The sequence below is a fragment of the Apus apus genome, chromosome 19, assembly GCF_020740795.1.
Source record: "Apus apus isolate bApuApu2 chromosome 19, bApuApu2.pri.cur, whole genome shotgun sequence".
Taxonomy (NCBI): domain Eukaryota; kingdom Metazoa; phylum Chordata; class Aves; order Apodiformes; family Apodidae; genus Apus; species Apus apus.
Window position 1 is genome coordinate 7841873 of NC_067300.1, and position 18778 is coordinate 7860650.

Sequence of the window (18778 nt, forward strand, 5' to 3'; positions counted from 1 at the left end):
TGTGCAGCCTGTGCAGTCCCATCCCTGTGCTGCTGCTCATGAATATGCACAGATGGCTCTGCCCACCCGCCTTTTAATGCGAAGTGACATCCAAGCCCTGCCTGCTGGAGGAGGGGACCCACAATGCTTTACTGCAGGCAGACGTGGAGGCAGCTCCCACGGCCGCTGGCATCCCCGCTGCAGAGCCCTCCATCGTCAGCCCTGGGCTCCAGCCCCTGCATGGGGGTACAGGGAGGAGAGGCCCAGCAGCTGCAGGGCTGCCTTTAGGGGCTGTCTCCTGAGCTGGCTGGAGAAGAGGGTGGCACCTGGGGGGCCGGGGGTGCATCCTGTGCCGTGGGGAGGGGGTGCTGCTCCCTGACCCCCCCGCAGCAGGGCTGCCATGAGCTCGCAGGATGAGCAGTTCCAAGAGGCAGCCCCTGGCCCGGCGGCTTCCTCCGCCCAGGATGGCATGACCTGGTGGTACAGGTGGCTCTGCAGGATTGCTGGGGTCGTCGGGGGCATGTGTAAGTATCCCCCTCCCCCCCTTCCCCTGCAGCCAGAGGGTCCCCCTGGGTGCCACTGGTGTGTGTCAGGTCCTGCCCACCCGCCTCTCGTCGGGGTCACGTCTGTGCCGGGGGGTCGTCCCGTGGGACCAGCGTTGGGGGTGACAGGGCTGTGTCTGCTCTAGGCACCAGCTTGCTGCATTCTGGGCAGAGGGAAGAGTCGTGGACATGCCTCAAAGTGGGGTGGGCTTAGCTGGCCCATGAGGGATGTGCATGAACTTGAAACTTTGGCTTCTGGGAGAAGGGACGTCACGGCGGGATCTGCAAATCCTTGAGTTTCTTCTGGGATGCAGCACTTGCTGGACGTGGTGGGAGCAGCAGCCGAGCCCCTGGTCCAGTGAGAGAGCTGGGGACAGGGGAACCAGATGGTTTTACCATGAGCACCAGGCACAGGGTGCTCAGCAGGGTCAGGTTCGGAGCTTGGAGAGGGGCCTTGGGGTTTGGCTCATCCTGTTTGAGGTTCAAGTGTTTGCACGTTGCTGCAACTTATTTTCTTTCCCTGTCCTGAATGCCGGAGCATCACTCCTGTTGCTGCTCACAGAGGGCTTGGCTTGTGCCTTTTTTTGAAGGCAAATGTTGGACTTGGTTTGTGTTGTGTGTTTTCAAGGGGTTTAGTCTTGCACAGACAGAAGAAGGGAGCCAGTGTCCAGAGAAGTGAGTTGGCTGTGCTCTGAATTACCTGCTGCTGAAAAAAATTTTCCCAGGGAAAGAAACTTTGCAACTTTGCCAGAAATCAGCCTGTCCTGTTTTGCTACGTTCTGTGGAGAGATTAATAGCTCCTAAAAGCAGGAGGGACTGTTATGACCGCTTAGTCTGATCTCCTGCAGAGCACAGGATGGAGAATTTCTTCTGCTTCAGGTCCATGACTTCTAGTAAAACAAGAGTGTTTCTCAGCCAGTGCAGTCAAGCCTGATTTATTCCCTCTGCTGTGCTGTTTTGTCTGGTCCCTCTCTCTCCCTGCCTCATTCCTATCCTGCCGCTTTCCTTGGGACTTCACTGCACAAGCCCCTTTTGCAGCCGCCCTTGTAGACCGTGGTATTGGTGGTCAGGCTGGTTGCAGCCCTTTTTGGCTAGGCTGGTAAAACATATGCTGCTCTCATTGTTTTATGTCTTAGGTGCTGAAATTCTGGAGGTGTGAAAAGATTTGGTAGGACTGCTCTTAAGGGGGGGGAAAGTACTGGCCTTGCTGTGCTCTGCCTGAGGCCCCTGCAGTTCTGGTCCCGGCAGGCGGCCACGGCACCAGCTGGGACGTGTCTTCAGTGCAGGTCCCAGGTGGGGGGGTTTCTGTAGCAGTGTCTTTCCCACAGGCTGGGGCTGTCTCTGGAACTTGGGCACTTTTTGTGTGTCTTTGGCCCCCACAGAGCTCGGGGGATGTGGATGGAGGGTGAGGAGCTGGAGAGCACCAGTCTCACTGGTGGCATTGCCACCTTGTGCTGGAGCAGCTCCTGAAAGCAGTGCAAGTCCTTCAGGACAGTTTGTTGTTTTGTTTTTTTTTCTCTGTCTTCACGTTTCAAAGCAGCTGAATTACATTTGGGTTATTATCCCAACCTTTTGTTCACAGCTCTGAAAACTCATGGCTTGTTTTTAAAGGAAAGCTGAGAGTTTTACGTATTTGGGTGAGTCTGGGAGAAGAAACTTTTGGAAGAGCAGCCGGGCTCTTAGCAGGATTGATAATGATCTGGGAAGGGAGACTGCTTGTTCTGTAGCCCTGACATTTTCCCTTCATGAGGTTTGGAGAAAGAAAGAGGCAGTGTGAGACACAGGCTCTGTACCTAGTAATGAGTCTCCAAAATGCTCCTTGCTGAGCATCACCTTGTGAAAGGTGGACAGTTTGCAAAAGGGATGAGTAATAAAACAGCAAGGGGGGGAAGTTTGCTGCTGTTTTCAGAGCTGGCTAGGAAAAACAGAACTCATCTACAAGGTTTTTGAGCAACTGGATTGTGGTCCTGCAATGGGGCTGCATTATTTCTTACAGAGGAAAAATTCCTCATAGAAAGGAAGAGAAACTTTGTTAGTGGAGGTGAGACTGGCAGACAAACTTCATGCAAATACCTGCAGCCCATGACTTCAGCCAGAAAGGTCCAGGGCCCAGAGCAGGAACAAGACAAGGTGTGGGATCTGTTTCTGGCTCTTGCATGGTCTGGCTTGGTGACCTTGGCCAAGTCCTTTCTTTCCCTTGTGTTCCTGTTTGTAAAACAACGAGGAGAGTCTGTGGCTTCTGTAAAATGCTCTAGGAGCAAAAATAGGCTTGTGCTGAGGACAGTGACCAGCTGCTTAAAATGAATAGAGCCTTTGTGGAGGGTGGTGTTCTTCCCCCCTTATTTTAGCTCCCAGTTATTTGTGCTTCCTCAGGGATTCAGGGTGGAACAGCAGTTAAAACAAATGGCAGAACTGTCTGTCTTCCATAGCTTACGTGCCATTGAACATTATCTGCATTGTAAACCTATTGCAAGGCTCCTGTTTTGCAAAAAGAAGTCTCCAGGCTGGCAGCTTCATCATTTTTTTTGGCTACTGAGGCAGGAGCTGATCCTGTCCCAGTGGGACAGGGGTGTACCAGGCTGCTGTGGGTTGTGCTGTTCTACAAAGGAGACTGAAGGTCACCAAATCGTTATCTCTGTGGCTGTTGGCAACCACCATGGAGTGCAGTGTTCCTGTGATTAGAAACCTTGGAATTCTTTCCCACTGGTTGATGCTCATGCTGACGTAGGGGCTTGCTCAGCTCAGGCTTGTTGGATCATTAGTCCATTGGCAACCAGGGCGGTTGCTTAGCTGAGACTTCTGCAGGGATGTATAGGGTTCTTTTGGGGTGTTGGAGGACAAAACCAAGCCAGCTGTTTCCATGTGTGACTGTGAGCAGCTCATCCCATCCCAGTGCCTCAGTTTCCCTTGCAGTGTGGGGACATCGGTGCTGGTCATTCTGTGATGGGAGGCTGAGAAGCACCATTGGAGCATGGATATTAACATCACCTCTGGCACTTCTCCTCTGCATGGCAGGATTCTCCAAAAGATTTTGGGTCCTGTGGAATAGTCCTAGGAAGCCTTTAAAAGTAACCTTGTTTGGTTGTTTCCTGAATCCAGGAGGCCACTTGCTTGTGGGCTGACCTTAGATCAATCCAGTCACGGGCCTGCAGTTCTGCTTCCCAGTCTGGTGAATAAGGAGAACTATTTTTAAGGGAACTTTGAGGATTCAGCAGTTACTGCTGACCAGAAACCTTGCAGAAGCGTGCTGGGCTTTTGAAGGTCAGGACTGCTGGCAGCAGCCCTGCTCAGGGATCCCCTTTGCAAAACATGAGCAGACATCTCAAATACCTCAGAGGTGGATTCTGCTGCTCTTCCTTGTGCTGCTAAACATCCCCCAGGCAGCCTTTGAGATCTATTTAATTTTAACTGGAGTTTTGCAGGGGGTTGTTGTTTCCCCTGGACTCAGCCATGTCTGGCTGCCCTCCTTGCCCAGGCTCAGGTTCCCAGGGGAGCAGCAGCCAGTGGGTGTGGGAGGAGAGAAAGGGCCATATCAGGTGCCAGGATCGCTCTGCAAGTTTAATGATGCAGGATGGAGGTGCAGGCAGCTCAGCTTGGGGGCTGCTGCCTGGTTCCTCTCCTTGCATTACAGAGTCAGGAGCACTGGGGCTATTTTGGGCTCTGCTTTGTCCAGCATCTGCTTCCATTTGTGTTTGTGGAGACCCAAACTTGGCTCTTTTCCACCCATCTCTAGTGCAGAGCCAGCAGTGGGTGGCAGAGCCCGGGTTCACCTTCGCTTTATTTATTGTTTGCCTGTGTGCCTTGGCACTGCAAGTCCTGTTTTTGCTGATCTTTCCCTGTGCTGCTCACAGATAGGAACCTGCTGGGACCTCTTTGTTCATCCCAGGACAAAGCTTAGGAAATAAAACCCAGGGTGTCAGAGGTGACTCCATGTCATAGCAAATGGTCTGTTGTTTCTGCACAAGTGGAATATTGTGTGTCACGCTGAGACACCAAGAGCTTGAAGCAAAAGGAAGCCTGGCTGGAGAACTTGGGAAGAAACCCTCTCCCTGGCATCCTGGACCCCATGTCAGGCCATCAGACCTTTCCACCCATCCTCCTGTACTGGTCTGTACAAGCTGCTCTACAGTGCCCAGAGGTGCTGGGCAAGGCAAAGGCTCTTCTGGGCAGCCCTTGCTCTGCCAAACAGCCCAGAATACAGGAGAACAAAAACATGCTGGTGCAGCTGCCAGGTCCTGGGAGGAGAAGCCATCCCTGCCTGCTGGGCTCTGGCCTCACTGCCCTTGTGGGTGCACTGGTCTTGGTGGTGATTGAAAACCTCTTTGCTTTCCAGCTTGTGCCTTCGCTGGTCTCTGGAACTGTGTCACCATCAACCCCCTGAACATCGCTGCTGGCGTGTGGATGATGTGAGCAGAGTTTCTTTTTTTTCCCTGTTGGGAGGGAGGTTTGGTCAATTAGACAGCAGTGAGCAAGGGGCAGAGCTGCCCCTGGGCGGTGGATGTGAGCGGAATGTCCATCAGGCTGTGCAGGTCTGTGAATTGCCAGGTCCTGCCCTGTAGGGTGGGTTGAGATGCTGGGTGAATTCTGTTTATATTATTCTTCCCTCCCTACCCCTTCCCCTACTCCTTTTTTAGGTAAATACTGGGCTACCCTTATCCAAAATAAGTCACCAGGCTTTGGGAATTACCAGGAAGCAGGAGGGAGCTCAGAGGGGTCCAGCCCCACCGTTCCTTCCTGCCTGTGTCAGGGAGAGGCCGGTTTGAAGGGTCCAGGGGGAGGGGGCATCACAGCCCCTCGCCCTGTTCCGGGCAGGTGGGATTAACTCTGGTTTGCTCTGTCTGGAGGCTCAACGCCTTCGTGCTGTTCCTGTGCGAAGCCCCGTTCTGCTGCCAGTTCATCGAGTTCGCCAACGCCGCCGCCGCCAGGGCCGACCAGCTGCGCCCCTGGCAAAAAGCCGCCTTCTACTGCGGGTGAGGGGGCTCCCGGGGCAGCTGCTGCTGCTGCTGGTGGGACCCACGCCGGGATGCCCCTGGTGATGGGTGAACATCCCCCCGCCGCGGGGGGAGCCGAGCCTGGCTCTGAGGGCCGCTTCTCTCCCCCAGGATGGCCGCCTTCCCCGTCATGCTCAGCCTGACGCTGACCACGCTCTTCGGGAACGCCGTCGCCTTCGGCACCGGGGTGCTGTACGGGCTGTCGGCGCTGGGCAAGAAGTGAGAGGGATCTGGCTGCTTCTGGAGGGGGGAGGGAAGGGGAAGGTGGGACTCCAGCCCCCTCGCTCCCATCTGCTTGCCCAGGGCTGTGCTCTCCTCTTGTAGTGACTGTGCTTTCAGGTGTAGAAGCTGCCGGAGGACACCTCCCCGCCGTCGTCCCAAAGCCCCCGGGAGGGAAGGCGAAAGGGTTTGCTGAAGCTCTGAGCTTTGCCTTGGGAGCTCAATCTAGGTTGCCCTGTGGGTTCCAGCCCTCTTTCTGCAGCCGTTGGTTGGATGGGCTTAGCTCTAGGGGTGGTGAGTGGCTTTGGTGGGGTTGGGGAGGGCCAGAAAGTCTCATTTCACTCCTGGCGTCCCTTGGCACCCAGACGCCCAGGCCCTGGTTGGGAGAGTTGGTGGGCCTGGTGGGCACTCAGAGCTCATGTCCCCACACTGTCCCTTCTCTCTGCAGGGGAGATGCCATTTCCTATGCCCGGATCCACCAGCAGCAGAAGCAAATGGATGAAGAGAAGCTCACAGGGGCCATGGAGGGACAGGCTCTCTGAAGCACATGAGCTTGGGGTAACCTCTCCTGGACACTGAGATGTTGGTGAAGATACAGGAATCCACTCTGCCCTTCCCTCTGCCCACTCCCCTCTCTGTTACACCATGATTTCCTTGGACTCTGCAGCAAGTGGAAATCTCAGGGGCTGGGGTGGGCTGTGTCCTCTTCTCACACCAGCAGCCAGACCTCAGTGCATTAGCCTCTCTCTCCTCCTCAACTCTCAACCAAATTTCTCTCAGTCCCTCTATTTTTTAATTTATTTCTTTTCTTTTTTTTTTTTTTTTTTTTTCTTCCTGCAGAGGTGCTGGCTCTTTGAGTGCTGCTTTACAAGCCTGAACAGGCAGCTTCTCTTTAGAGTGACACCTGATAATGAGCTGAAGGTGCAGTGCCTGTTTGGGAGCTGCTCTGCAGTTGGGGTGAGGATGGACAGAGCTGACGTGCCAGCTCTGGTCTCCTGGCAGCCAGGGAGCTGCTGGCCCTTCCCAGGTGTCATACACTAATCCAGGGTTTAGCAACACATGGGGATGCTTAAGCTTGGTCTTATTCCACTAAGCATGTTCAAGATGGGTCCAGTTAGACCAGGCATCAGAGGAAGGACTTGTAGCAAAACGAACATGTAAAGACAATAATCCTCTCTGCAGAGGAGCTGGGGCAGAGCCTGATACCTACAAAGCACAGTTCCCCCTTCCTCTGGGTACAGCTGCAGGCAGCCACACTGCAATTTACTTGAATGATAAGAATTACTGACTTTGTCTTAATAAGGGTACTTTTCTTAAGCTTTACTCTTTTCCTGGGGAAGAAGGGGGATAAGGTTTGCTTTACCTCAGCTGAAAAAGGGTGTTTTATTGCTGGAGCCAAGAAGGATTTTTTGCAGGTGTAAGGGTTACTGGTGTGCAAGAGCATCCCGCTCTCATGAGCCTGGGACTGCTCTGCTCTCTCATTCCCTGCTCCTGTGACCCATCCCTCTGCATCAGGGACCTGCTCTTTGGTTCTGGTACAGCCCTTCTCTTTGGGCTCATGTGCTCTTTGCAGCAGTCCTGGGCTGGTTTTGCATGGGCAGGTGGCTCAGCCTTCCCAGGCAAACACAGAGAAGTCTGCACCAGTTGGTTTGGAGAGCTGGGATGTCCTGCTGCTTTATTCCAGGCTCCATCAGTGGCTCTCACATGATATTTTCCGTTTGCTTTGTATTATGCAGAAACAAAACTGTTTTGCTGAGTCCAGATCCCCCCTCTTTTCATCATACTTTCCTCTGGGAGTTTTAATTTATTTGATTTTACATGATTGCTTTTTATTTTGATTAGGAAAATGGGGAGTAATTTATTTCTAGTTATTTAGGTGTTTTGATGAGACTCATTTTCTCTGGACTTAGGAGAAAGGAGTGGTTTCCTGTCCTTCAAAGACCTGCCTCATTTCACTGGGGGGGGGGGGTTGTGAATCCAGGGAGAGCCCTGGCTGCTGGAACTGGGATGCTGGAACTAGCTGGGGATGTTGGAACTGGGAGACCATAAAATCCTATTCCAGCCTTCAGAGCATTTCTCAGACTTTTGGCAAGTGTGTTGTCCTTTGACCCCTTTGTCATCTTCTGGACCTCTGGCTGGACAAAATTGGTTTTCCCCCTCTTCTGGGAGAGAGAGGGGAGGAAACCTGGGCTCTAACTGCTGGATTGAGGATTAGCTGCTGTTTCTTTGGGAGAAGTGTGAGGATTTGCACCAGCCAGGAAAGCAGCCTGGGTTTATTTGCAGACACAGGCTGTGCCACTTTGGAGCCCCCATCGTGTGATCCAGAGGACATCAGCCTTCCCTGGGCATGTGTGCAGGGACCACAACCTCCTGTGTGGGGTGCTGGGGTGAGGGCACCCCCAGGGGTGCAGTGTGCTCCTCCTGCAGCCCCCCCTTACCCCTGCACCACCCGAGGTGCTGTGGTGGGAACAGCCTCTGCTCCTTGGTGTCCCCAGGCAGTACCTTTAGTGGGTGATGGAGGTGCAGGGTCCTGCCTAGCAAACAGGACACCTGCTTGGATGTCTGGGGGGTTTGGGGGGGGGGAGTGGAGGGATGTTAAGTAGTGGTTAGTAGAGGAATGTTGCAGACTGATGCACGTAGCTGCCAGCATGTCTTTGGTAGTGACTGCTTTGCTCTGTGAGTAGTTCTACAGTAGCTTTAGTGACAGAAGGTGAAAGGCAAAGCAGAGGTGGTAGAATAATGCTTGCAGGCTGATCTACACCCATGGTGATGAGCCACAGAGCTGGGGAGACCTTCTCTGGCTTCCCTGATTGCTGCAGGTCTATGGTGGTAGGACAGTCCCTGGGGCTGGCACAGACAGATGCTGCTCCAGGTCACCTGGAGAGCTCATTGGCACAGACTGGTTCACTCTGCTCCCTTGGTACCCACAGCAGAAATTCCTTGGACACCAGCAGCACTGTCATGTCCAGTTTTGGTGGCAGCTGTGTCTGACCCTGGGGCCAAGGCAAGCAAACAATCCACATCAGCTCTGCCACCCTTAGAAGGTCGCAAAGCTCAGCCCTGAGCTCAAGGCTTTTGCTGAAAATGGCCCTCAGGGACCCTTCTGCAAGCTGAGCTGGAGCCTTTGGCCACAGTGCTTAAAGACACAGGGTCTGTTCAGTGTCTCTGTGCCTGCCACAACAGGAGGCGTCTCAGATCTGTGCTCCAAGAGTGCTGACTCCTACAGATGTGTCTGGAGTGGGAGCTCTTGGGAATTTTCAGCTGTCTGTGATGCAGCTGAAACTAAGCCAGATGCTGCTGTCATTGCAGATGTTGGCTTGGTGACAGCACCCAGGGCTTCTCTAAGAATTGTAGTGACAGTTAGAGGATGGTCTCACCTCCATGTGGGCAAGAGACTGTTTTTGTGGAGGTAGAAAGGATCTTTAGAGTAGTAGCCTCACAGTAGTGAATAAGCCCGTTCACAGTGCAAGGTGGTTATTAATTGTGTTTAGAGGCACCATCAGGGCACTTGGAGCTGTTAAGGATAAATAAAGCTAAAAGCCCTGCCCTAGGGACTCCACAGGATCAATCCAATCCTTGCTGGTGGCATCCAGGCTGGATGGCTAATCCACTGGGTCTCCATGGAAGAGGTTCTGCTTGGCAGGTCTTGGAAAGGCCTCTTGGGAAATGATGGGACAGAAGTTTTGTTAGGTAGGAACTCACAGGTGGGTGATGCATTGACTGCAGTGAGTTGGTATCACCAAGTGTGGAAAGACATCTTGGTACTGGCAGCACAGGTGCCCTCAGCAATGGACTGTTTCACCACCTACCACTTGAGCTGGGCACTTTAACCCACCTGCATTTATACAGTGTGCAACTCTTCCATGTCCCATTCAGTCATGAAGCTGACAGCACTTGTGCATATGAGCTCCAGTGTCCCCTGGGCTGTCCATTGGGCATGAAGAGAAGGGCAGAAGCTTGTGTTCTGCTGCGTACCCAGACCTTGCTGCTCTGGGCAGGAGCTGATTTTGTAACACCAATTCATTCTCTGTGTGTGCAGTGAATAAAAAGACCATTCTACCTCTGGAAAGAGCCACTGTGATTTCTCAGACTCTAAATGTTGTAGCAAAAACCCTCAGACTTCCTATATTGAAGAAAGGAGGTCAATCAGAAAATGCTTCTCCAGTGAGGTTCTCACAGGACCTGAGGAGTCCAACCTCATTTCATATTTGGGCATTTCCTCCTTAGGCTGAGCCCTAGAAGCTCAATTCATCTTTGTCATTTTCTCCTCAGGAAAAAACATCCACTGCCTTCAGGGAGGGGTTTGACTGCAGTGAAGATATCAAGACCTGGTCCATAGCCATGTGAGAAAGAGAATGCTCTAGCATAGGGCTGCCAGAGATCCTGGTCTTCAGAAGGTCAGTGGAAACTAGAGGCTCTTGAGACCTCTTGTAATCAGACAATGCTTAGAAACATTCATATTTCAGCCAGGGCTGAACATCTTTCTGGAAATGGGTCCCAGCTGCAAGGGTCAGATCTAATGCTGAATTCTCTGTGGTTTTGATTTTTGGCCCATTTCCATTCCTCTGTCCCAGGCTGCTTTAAACTAATCCTCTGATAAAGCACATCTTCTCTTAGGTGATTTCTCTCATCTCCTGCTAGAGGGGATCTAAATAGCAGCTAGTGTGCCTAGAGACCTGGGCCAGATACACTGTTACTCCATGCTTCCTCATCCCAGCAGGCTGAAGGTCCTGGGATGGCAGGACACAGGCATCTCCACCAGCCCTCGGGGTGCCAAGTGCATTTCAGGGGGTTGGACAGATGCTTGGGCAAAGCATCTCCCAACTCTGCCTTTACTGTTCTGCCCTTTTGGGACGAGTTAGGCTGGATGTGATGCTCAGCAAGGCTGTTCATTCCTCGCAGCCGTTCCCACCAGCTGGGCCTGAGTTTTACCTAGGGTTGGGCTCTAAAAAAAATGTTAAGTCCTCCATCTTGCAGGACACACAGGAAAGGGGTAAGAACAATTTGCTACTAACTATGCAGCTGAAATCATAAAGTGATGGAGGTGGAGGCTTCACACACAACCTTGATGGAGGCACATCCACCTTCCTCTCTGTGGATGAGTAGAACTCTGGTCTGGGAAGGACCCATCCCAGCACAAGGTACTGTCAGTACCTGCTGTGTCTTTCCTACAGTGAATCCCTTGCACTACAGCTGAATGTTGGTCTGTTCCTGTTCTTCGTTTTGTCCTGGATTTTCTTTGTCAACTGTGCTTGGTCTTGTTCATTGGGCTTCTAGTGTAACGTTTGTTTTTAGAGCAATAAAACGTGGCAGCTTTTTGTACAAAATATCTGGCTCTGCCTCTTTTAAAGTCCTTAAGTACATGAGACTCATCTGGGAAGCTGCAGAGTGCTGTGGTCCCCTTGTCCCAGCCCTGGTCTGCCTCTCCATCTCACCCTCCTGCAGCTCCTTTCTCTGCAAACCAAGGCACCATCTTACACTTGGAGGCAAAACTGTTTTATTCTTGCAACTACATAATGAACTTTTGCCAAAATGGCTTCAGCTGCTAATTCTGTTCCAGCCAAACCCTGGGGCTCTCGGGCTGCTTGGGTGGCTGCAAAAGGACATGTATGGTCCTTTGTCCACAGCCATGTTTTATTTTCCAGGGCATTTTTATCTCCAGCCTGATGCTGGTTACCTGGTCCCATGCCTCAGGTGGACATGTTGCCCAGAGAGCAACAGGTAGTGTTGGATGATGGAAAAGGAAGATAAAGTTCCAGTTGGCAACTTCTACATCCAAGGCAAGATGGTCATTGCTGCTGGTTCCTCTTCTGTTACCTTTGCAGAGAAGCTCCAGCCTCCACCTCCAGCAGCACAACCCTTTTCTTTCTAGTCCTTGAGCACCTGGCCTGGTGCTGCTGGCAGATGGGAGCTCCTACCTCATGAATGACCTCCGGCCAGTTCTGAAGAAGGCCTCAATCTGTTCCAGGGACCTCCCTTTGGTTTCTGGAACGCAGCAGCCTGTGAAGAAGATGTTCCCGGCGCAGATGACCGCGAAGAATAGGAAGGGCACCTCGAGGCCAAAGGCGTTCTGGAAAGCAGGACAGAAAGCAGACATGAGCTGGTGCTGAGAGGTCTGAGGAGAGACTGCCGGACACCAGATGCCTCCTTGGGACAGTACTCACCACCACTTGGAGGAAGAACTGGGTCAGGGTGAAGGCTGTCAGCCAGCTCACCACGACACAGAGGCCTGAGGCCACCCCACGGGCTTTCAGAGGGAGGATCTCTGACATCAGCAACCAAGTGATGGGGCCCCAGCCCATGGCATAACCTGCAGGGGGAGGAGGGGTGAGGTGAGCCTGTTGAAGCTTCAAAACCTGCTGGAGAGTGCAGAAGAGCCCTGTGCAATCCTGCCCTGCTCCTTCATCATTTATTATTCCCCCCATCATGCTCTGTCAGCTCTCAAAGTGACTTCAGTTGGCATCTTTGTTGATCTTCCAGGGACACCTGCATTTCAAGCCCAAATCTCCTTGCTTCATATCACCCTGCCTCAGACAAGAAACATTTCCTCAGGCTGGTACCCAGCCCTGTGCTGTGGGTCCTGGGCTCTCATTCTCTGCACCTACCCATTATATAGAGCATGGTTGCCAGGAGGGGGATGAGGGTGATGTAGTTGGTCGGCTCAGCAGGAAGGCTGGTTGGGCTCACCAGGGTCTTGTTGGCAATGGTGCTGTTCTGAGAAGCTGGCACGAAGTGGATATAGAGCCCCATGGTCAGGTTGGAGACCAACATGCCACCAGCTGTGGAGAGATGCAACAGCAGAGTGGGACCAATGGGTGAATGATCCCCTCCATGCCAAGGACTGAGCTCTCAGCAATCCCTCTGCTCAGGAGCTGAGCCACCACCAAAGGAAAGAGACCACCACCCCCTGCTCCCTGCCCAAGTCCTACATGGCTGAAGTTTCCACCCCTGCACATTTGCAGAGCTCCTGGAAATCCTTAAACAAGAGTAGGAGAGAGACATACTTGATATAAAGAGAAGGATCTTCCTTCCAGCCTTATCCATCGACAGGGCAGCCACCACCACTGAGAACAGACGCATCAAGCCAACAAGAGCTGCGTCGTACTCTGGTTTCTGCAACGGCAAAACCAGTGGGAATGCTGAGCTGGAAAAGCCAAGGAAATGGCTGGTTCCTGCATGTGTTGCCTTGACTCTGCCTGACGACTTTGTCAAAGCTTTCCTCCCATAGTAAGAAGCCAGAGAAGAGCCTGAAGCTCAGAGAAGGACAGCAGGGAGACAGTGGGGCCAGTCCTGCCCCCCATCCTCATGCAGCCTTATGTAGGGCAGGTGCTTGGCAGTCGCTGCCAACCAGGTGCTTTTAAAAAGGCTTCTTCAAAGTTGGGGTCTTGGAGCCACAGGGACCTTGAAGCATTGGGCAGCCATCACTGAAGACAAGCCTGTCCAAGCACAGGCTGAACCTCAAGGCTCACCAGGATGACAGCTGTTTTCTTGAAGATTGGCTGCAGGTACACGAGGACACAGGTGACACCAGAGAGCTGCTGCAGGAACCTCATACCCACTGCAATCAGGAGGGGCTTGTAAATGAAGGGGTCCTTGATCTCTGCACAGGAAACCCGTTGGCTCTGGAGGGGACAAAGCCAGAAAGCCAAGGTGTAACCACCTCTGGGCACCACTGCAGCACCCAGAAGATGGCTCAGGAGTTGCCCAAAGGAAGCTGGATTTTGCTGTTTTCACATCTCCCTGTGCTGGAGGTGGGCCCTGTCCCCTCCTCACCTGCTTCCTCACGCTGTCCTTCATCTGCTCATACTCCCTGGCATAGTCAGTGTCCTTGCCCCGCAGCCAGCACAGTGACCTCAGGGCCTCGTCATCCTTCCCTTGGGACAGCAGGAACCGGGGTGAGTTGGGCATGAAGCAGAGCAGGATGATCATGGCCAGGATGGGCACCTCCCCTGCCACCGCCAGCCAGCGCCAGTCCAGGGCCACCCCTGCCAGAGCAGCACAATTAGGAGCAGAAAGCACACAAGGAAGGGTGTCCTGGTCTTGCCTCCATGTGAGCACCTCAAGAATTCAATTTAAAAATTTCGGGGGGGGGGGGTGGTGGGTGTGTGTGAAAGATTTTGCATGTTTTTCTCCTTGGAAAGAAGCATTTTCAGCTGTATGATACAGGGACATTCCAGCAAGCTCCCTCAAATCGTGGAGGATCCAGCAAGATCCTGCAGCAACCAGGGCATAAGATGGCAGGAGGTACACATGCAGGGCCCTTCAGCCCTGGTGAAACCTCAGTAGGACCCAGGTCTGTGGGCACAATGATGGCAATGGGCCTGTGAGGGTTATGAATTTATCCCTCTGAGCAAAGCTACACGTGTGGTTTATGCACAGGAGCTCCTGCCCAGCCCCCTTCGCACACCTGTTGTGGTGGCTGTGAGGAAAGGAATCCCTCAGCTTGCTAGGGAAGTTGTTTAAAATAACCAGCCCTTTCCTAAGGTCTCCCTGAGGGTTTTGTGCCCTCCAAACACTGAGATACTTGCCCAGAGCATACAGGGTGAGGGATCCCAGCACTGCCATGATCTGTGGACAAGCACCCAGCATGCCTCTGACCCCAGGGTGGGAGATCTCTGAGATGTAGACCTGGAGCAGGACAACACACCCTTAACAGAGCTGCAATATAGAGCCATCACCTCCAAAACCTGTCTTCTGGTCATCCACTGGTGTGAAACTGCTCTTTCGGGGTGAAAACCTGATGGCTCCAGCAGCAGGAGCTGGTCCTGGCAGGCAGAGAGGACACCTTGCGGGCACCCCTGCTTCCCTCCCACGCCCCAGCGGGAGAAGTGCTCCAGGACATGCTCAGACTCTCATTACTGGAAGGACGTGCCCCGGGGTTACTCAATTCTTGCCTTCCCCTCTGTGTGAAACAGAAGTTCTGCGTCTGGTAACCATGGGAGGAAATAACTGCAGGGAGGGACAGGGATTGAGGAACTGCCCTCCCGTTTCTGCAGGCAGGGAACTCAGTGCCGTGGGAGCAGCTTGGGCTGGCCGTGGCAGGACCACCAACCCGGGCCCATCCTACCCATCCCACATCCAGAAAGGGGGCTCTGCTGATGTTTCCAGAAAGCTGCGGGCTGCCCCGGGCTCCGCACCTCCCGCTCTCCCGCCGGGCAATTCCCCGACAGATCCCTTCCCGTGCCACGTTACCGGGATGGATGCGGACGTCACGCCCCCGGCGTACCCCGTCAGCACACGGCCCAGCAGCAGCGTCCCGAAGCCCTGGGCACCGGCCATCAGCGCGTACCCCAGGGCGGAGGGCAGGGCCGAGAACATGATGCTCAGCTTGCGGCCCAGGCGGTCGTTGAGGAACATGGCGCTGAGCCCCCCGGCTGCCGCCCCCAGCGTGAACACCGACTGCGGGGAGACACGGAGAGGGGCCGCGGTGGGTCTGGGCTGCTCCCCGCGCACCCCCTGGCAGGGACAATCCTGCTCCTTAATCACACAGAATGTTTGGAGTCGGAAGGGAACTTCAAGATCATCGAGTTCCAACCCCCCTGCATGGGCAGCGACACCTCCCACTAGAACAGGCTGCTCGGAGCCCCATCCAACCTGCCCTTCAACACTGCCAGGGATGGAGCCCCCACAACATCTCTGGGCAGCCTGTTCCAGTGTCTCACTTACCCCAAACCAGGATGCCGTGTGCTGGTCCAGCCTCAGTGCAGGGTTGGGGTGAGCCTCCAGGACAGGGATGACAGGTGAGGGGTAAACCAGGGCGAAGCCAAAAATGAAGTTCCCCAGGACAGCGGTGAAGGCAGCCAGGTAGAGCCGCTTGTTGTGGAGGCTCCTGAGGGGCAGAACAAGAGGGACATCTTGGCACCCGGTAGGAGCTTTGACTCCATCTTGCAGCTCCCCCAGCCTTTGCTGAGGTTCCTGTGCCAACCACAGGGGTTTTTTCCCAGGGAATGGCCCCGAACAGCCCCAGGCTGGTGGGTTTCTCCGAGCAGAGCACCAGCTGCTCCTGCTGTGTGTGGTGGGGGGTGAGAGCCCCGGGGCATCACTGATTAGTTTCCTCTGATCGGGGCAGATTTCAGTGGGTTCAACAAACCGAGAAAAGCAAAAGCAGCGTCTGGGCAGCACTGCAGATCCAGCCAGCTTGCCCTGGCGGAGCAGAGAGGAGGCTCCTGTCAAGGTCCCCCCAGCAGAGCCCTGTGCCCCCAGGAGAGTAGGAATGCCCCAAAAATCTGCCCACCCGCCGCTCTCCTGGGGATGGCTCGTCCTGCACCGCACACCCTGGGCAGGATGAGCCCCCCCATCTCGAGACAACCCAGGACGGACAGCAGCAGGAAGCAGCTCTTCCACCAGCTCCCCCCAGCCCAGCGCTCCGGGGTTGGGGGGCTCAGCCCCCCTCCCAGCCCCAGCCCTACCGCAGGTATTCCTTGTCCAGCCTCCTGACAGCGCTGGAGGAGAAGGTTCGATACGAGGAGCTGCTCTTCCTGACCAGAGGCTCCCGCGCGCTGGGCTCCGCGGCAGGGCCGTGGCCGGTGCCCATCGCGGTGCGGCTGCTGCTGCGCTTTTGGGGCCGGATTCTCGGGGCTGCCTCTGGGGACGGGGAGGAAGAGGCAGCTGAAAGCGAAAGGGGAGAGGCTGCCTGGCCTTGCCTAATCGGGGAAATCTGTGCCTCCCTCGCAGGTTTGTGCCCGGCCGGCCTCTGGGGAGGAAACTGGGGGGGAAGGCCAGAAAACCAGCAGGCAAAGAGGCACGGGGCAGCACTGGTGCCTGGCAGCCTTCAGGCCAGGCCCACCCAGCCCCCGTCCCACCCAGCGACACGAAAAACCCATCCTTGAAGAGCTGTTTCCACCAGCAGAAATGTCCCTTTGTTAAGGCCACGTCCCTCCCTGTGAGGAACCGGTACCAGTTAGACTGGCCGTGGCTTTCTGGGTAAATTGCAGCCCTGTGAGTCTCCACAGCCACCCTGGAGAAGGGTTTTTAATGGAGACCAGAGCTGAAGAAGAGGAAGGAGAGGAAACAAAAGGGAGGTGAACACACAGGGGGCACAAGGAGCAGATGAGGGGGATGAAGAAAGCTGATGAGGATGGAAATGGGGAGGATGGCATCCTTGTCACATTGGGTGCAGCTGCTGGGGGCCCCGAGCTGCCTCTGGATGTCTTTGCCTCCATCCCCTGATCCTGCCTGACCCCTCAGGGCTCAGCAGACAGTGCTGTGCTGGGGCATCTGCAGATCCTGGGGGGCTGCAAGGCCCAAACTTACCCTGGAGGAAAGGGGGGACACACCTACTGGCTTTGCACTCAGATTTAGTTAGCAAAATACGTCTTTCCCTACACTACTGTAGCTCTCCTCTTGTTTCCACTGTTCACCTTAGTCCCTGGTGCTTTTGGGACCACCTGGATGGTTTCTCCACCCCCCAAATCTGCCTGGGAGCCCCAGTGATGCTTCAGGATCAACCAGGATGCACTGTCTTCCCATCCATGCAATCTAGTTCCATTACCACCAAGAGTCACATTCAGCGTTTGGTCAATGCTGGGGATTTACAGCTGACTCAGGCACTCGGGGCTGTGACTTCTCTGTGGGAAGAAAGGTCATGGAGCAAGGGGACACTGAAGCAGCAGGCCAACTCATCCAAGAACTATTTAGCATCCTCTTTGCTCCTGCATCTGAGGCCAGCAGCATCCTTTTGCTCCCAGCCTGGCAAAGCTCTGTGCAAGGTCGTGGCCCTGCATGGGGCAGCAGAGGCCAGGATGGGTTGCAGCTGGTTGCATCTTGCAGACCAGTGAATATCTGCAAATGAGGGGCCTTAAGGAATTTGAAGAGAAAGGACGCTGCAAATTCAGTGTGAATCACCCTGCCTCAGACTGTGTGAATTTGCAGCGTCCTTTCTCTTCAAATTCCTTAAGGCCACTAGTTGAGAAAGTTATTCTTTATCTTCTCTGCCCCTCCTGGGCCTCAGCTTTTTTTCCCCCAACTAGGTGTGCTGAGCCCCTGCAATGCAATCTTTGCCACGTCACGCCCCAGAACAGCTGCCTTTCAGCCCTGCAAATCAGAAAAAGGCCCCCAGGTGCAGGTGAAAAGGGGCTGCAGGTGCCGAGCATGATGGTGCTCGCCAGGGAACATGGTTGCAAGGTCTCCGGGGGCTGAGGCTGCTGCAAGGTAAGGGCTTTTTGCTTTTTCCTCGCTGAAATTTGGTTTCTGTTATAAATATTTTGAGCAAGGGGGAAGCTGTAGGCTTGCTGGTTTGTTGTCTCTGTTTGTCTCCATCATGGAGCTGTTTGGCTGCTGCTTTTGGGGACTGCGGTGGGGCAGAGCATGCTGCCCCGTGTAGGGTAGTGCTAGCTTTTGTCCTTGTCTCTTGGAGAGGCTGTGGGTTCCTGCTGGGAACAGTATTTCTTACAGCAAAGGTGTGAAACTTCCGTTGCTGCTCTGTGGTATGTTGGGGGGGAGCGGACAAAAGGCTTCTGTTCATGTTGATGCGTCTGTTTGTCCTTTGAATGTTCAGGTCTCTCAAAGACAAGGACTGGGAGCTTTCCCTTTGCAGAGGCAAAAACTGAAGCAGGGAGAGATTCTGTGTCCTGATGGGGCGGGTTTGGTGGCAGTGCTTGGTGTTGACCTGGCTGGGCAAGCTGGTGGCTTGTGTGGAGAGGAGGCAGCTCAGAGCAGACTACCGTGAAATGGCCATTTGTATGCAACAAGCATTTCTTGCTAAACTCACCTCCCTTCCTTCATCTGTTTTTTGGAGATGTGGGACCAGCTCAGTCAGTGGGGTGAGCCTGGTCACCCTGGTGTAACCCCAGCATGTGGGTGCACAGGGCTGGAGCTCCGTGTGCCACCTCCTGCCCCAGAGGGGCTATTGCTTGAGTCTGATTTAATTCTCTTGCTTCTGGCTACAAAACAACTATTAACTGAAGAGTCATCAAGGGCCATAAACGGGCATTAGCTGGTTTTGCTGTATTTGTGAGATAGTTGAATTACCAAGGTTTCCTCCCACTGTTGGTGGGAGTTTTTTTGGAGGGAGTACAAGGAAGGGAAGACTGGCAGTGGCTGTTGGGT

At 54.1% G+C, this 18778-nt stretch overlaps 2 protein-coding genes across 2 annotated transcripts; one reads left to right on the top strand and one right to left on the bottom strand.

Moving 5' to 3' along the window:
* Positions 1-119: 119 nt before the first annotated feature.
* Positions 120-6541, top strand: CACFD1 (calcium channel flower domain containing 1). The gene is made up of 5 exons (XM_051636828.1): positions 120-503; positions 4855-4927; positions 5366-5491; positions 5624-5731; positions 6180-6541. The coding sequence occupies exons 1-5, from the start codon at positions 380-382 to the stop codon at positions 6271-6273; spliced, it is 525 nt and encodes a 174-aa protein (XP_051492788.1). The 5' UTR covers positions 120-379; the 3' UTR covers positions 6274-6541.
* Positions 6542-11224: 4683 nt separating this feature from the next.
* SLC2A6 (solute carrier family 2 member 6) lies at positions 11225-16358 on the bottom strand. Its single transcript, XM_051636811.1, has 10 exons — positions 16141-16358; positions 15398-15560; positions 14924-15130; positions 14260-14359; positions 13505-13716; positions 13201-13353; positions 12736-12844; positions 12337-12510; positions 11896-12041; positions 11225-11801 (listed from the first exon to the last, which is right to left on the bottom strand). The coding sequence occupies exons 1-10, from the start codon at positions 16263-16265 to the stop codon at positions 11646-11648; spliced, it is 1545 nt and encodes a 514-aa protein (XP_051492771.1). The 5' UTR covers positions 16266-16358; the 3' UTR covers positions 11225-11645.
* Positions 16359-18778: the final 2420 nt, after the last annotated feature.

Coding starts and splice junctions, on each gene's coding strand:
- SLC2A6 (XM_051636811.1), bottom strand. CDS start 16,265: ATGGGCACCGGCCACGGCCCTGCCGCGGAGCCCAGCGCGCGGGAGCCT. Junction 15,561..16,140: donor CTGGACAAGGAATACCTGCG/GTAGGGCTGGGG, acceptor TCTGCCCCTCAG/GAGCCTCCACAACAAGCGGC. Junction 11,802..11,895: donor AGTTCTTCCTCCAAGTGGTG/GTGAGTACTGTC, acceptor CCTGCTTTCCAG/AACGCCTTTGGCCTCGAGGT.
- CACFD1 (XM_051636828.1), top strand. CDS start 380: ATGAGCTCGCAGGATGAGCAGTTCCAAGAGGCAGCCCCTGGCCCGGCG. Junction 5,492..5,623: donor AAAGCCGCCTTCTACTGCGG/GTGAGGGGGCTC, acceptor TCTCTCCCCCAG/GATGGCCGCCTTCCCCGTCA. Junction 5,732..6,179: donor CTGTCGGCGCTGGGCAAGAA/GTGAGAGGGATC, acceptor TTCTCTCTGCAG/GGGAGATGCCATTTCCTATG.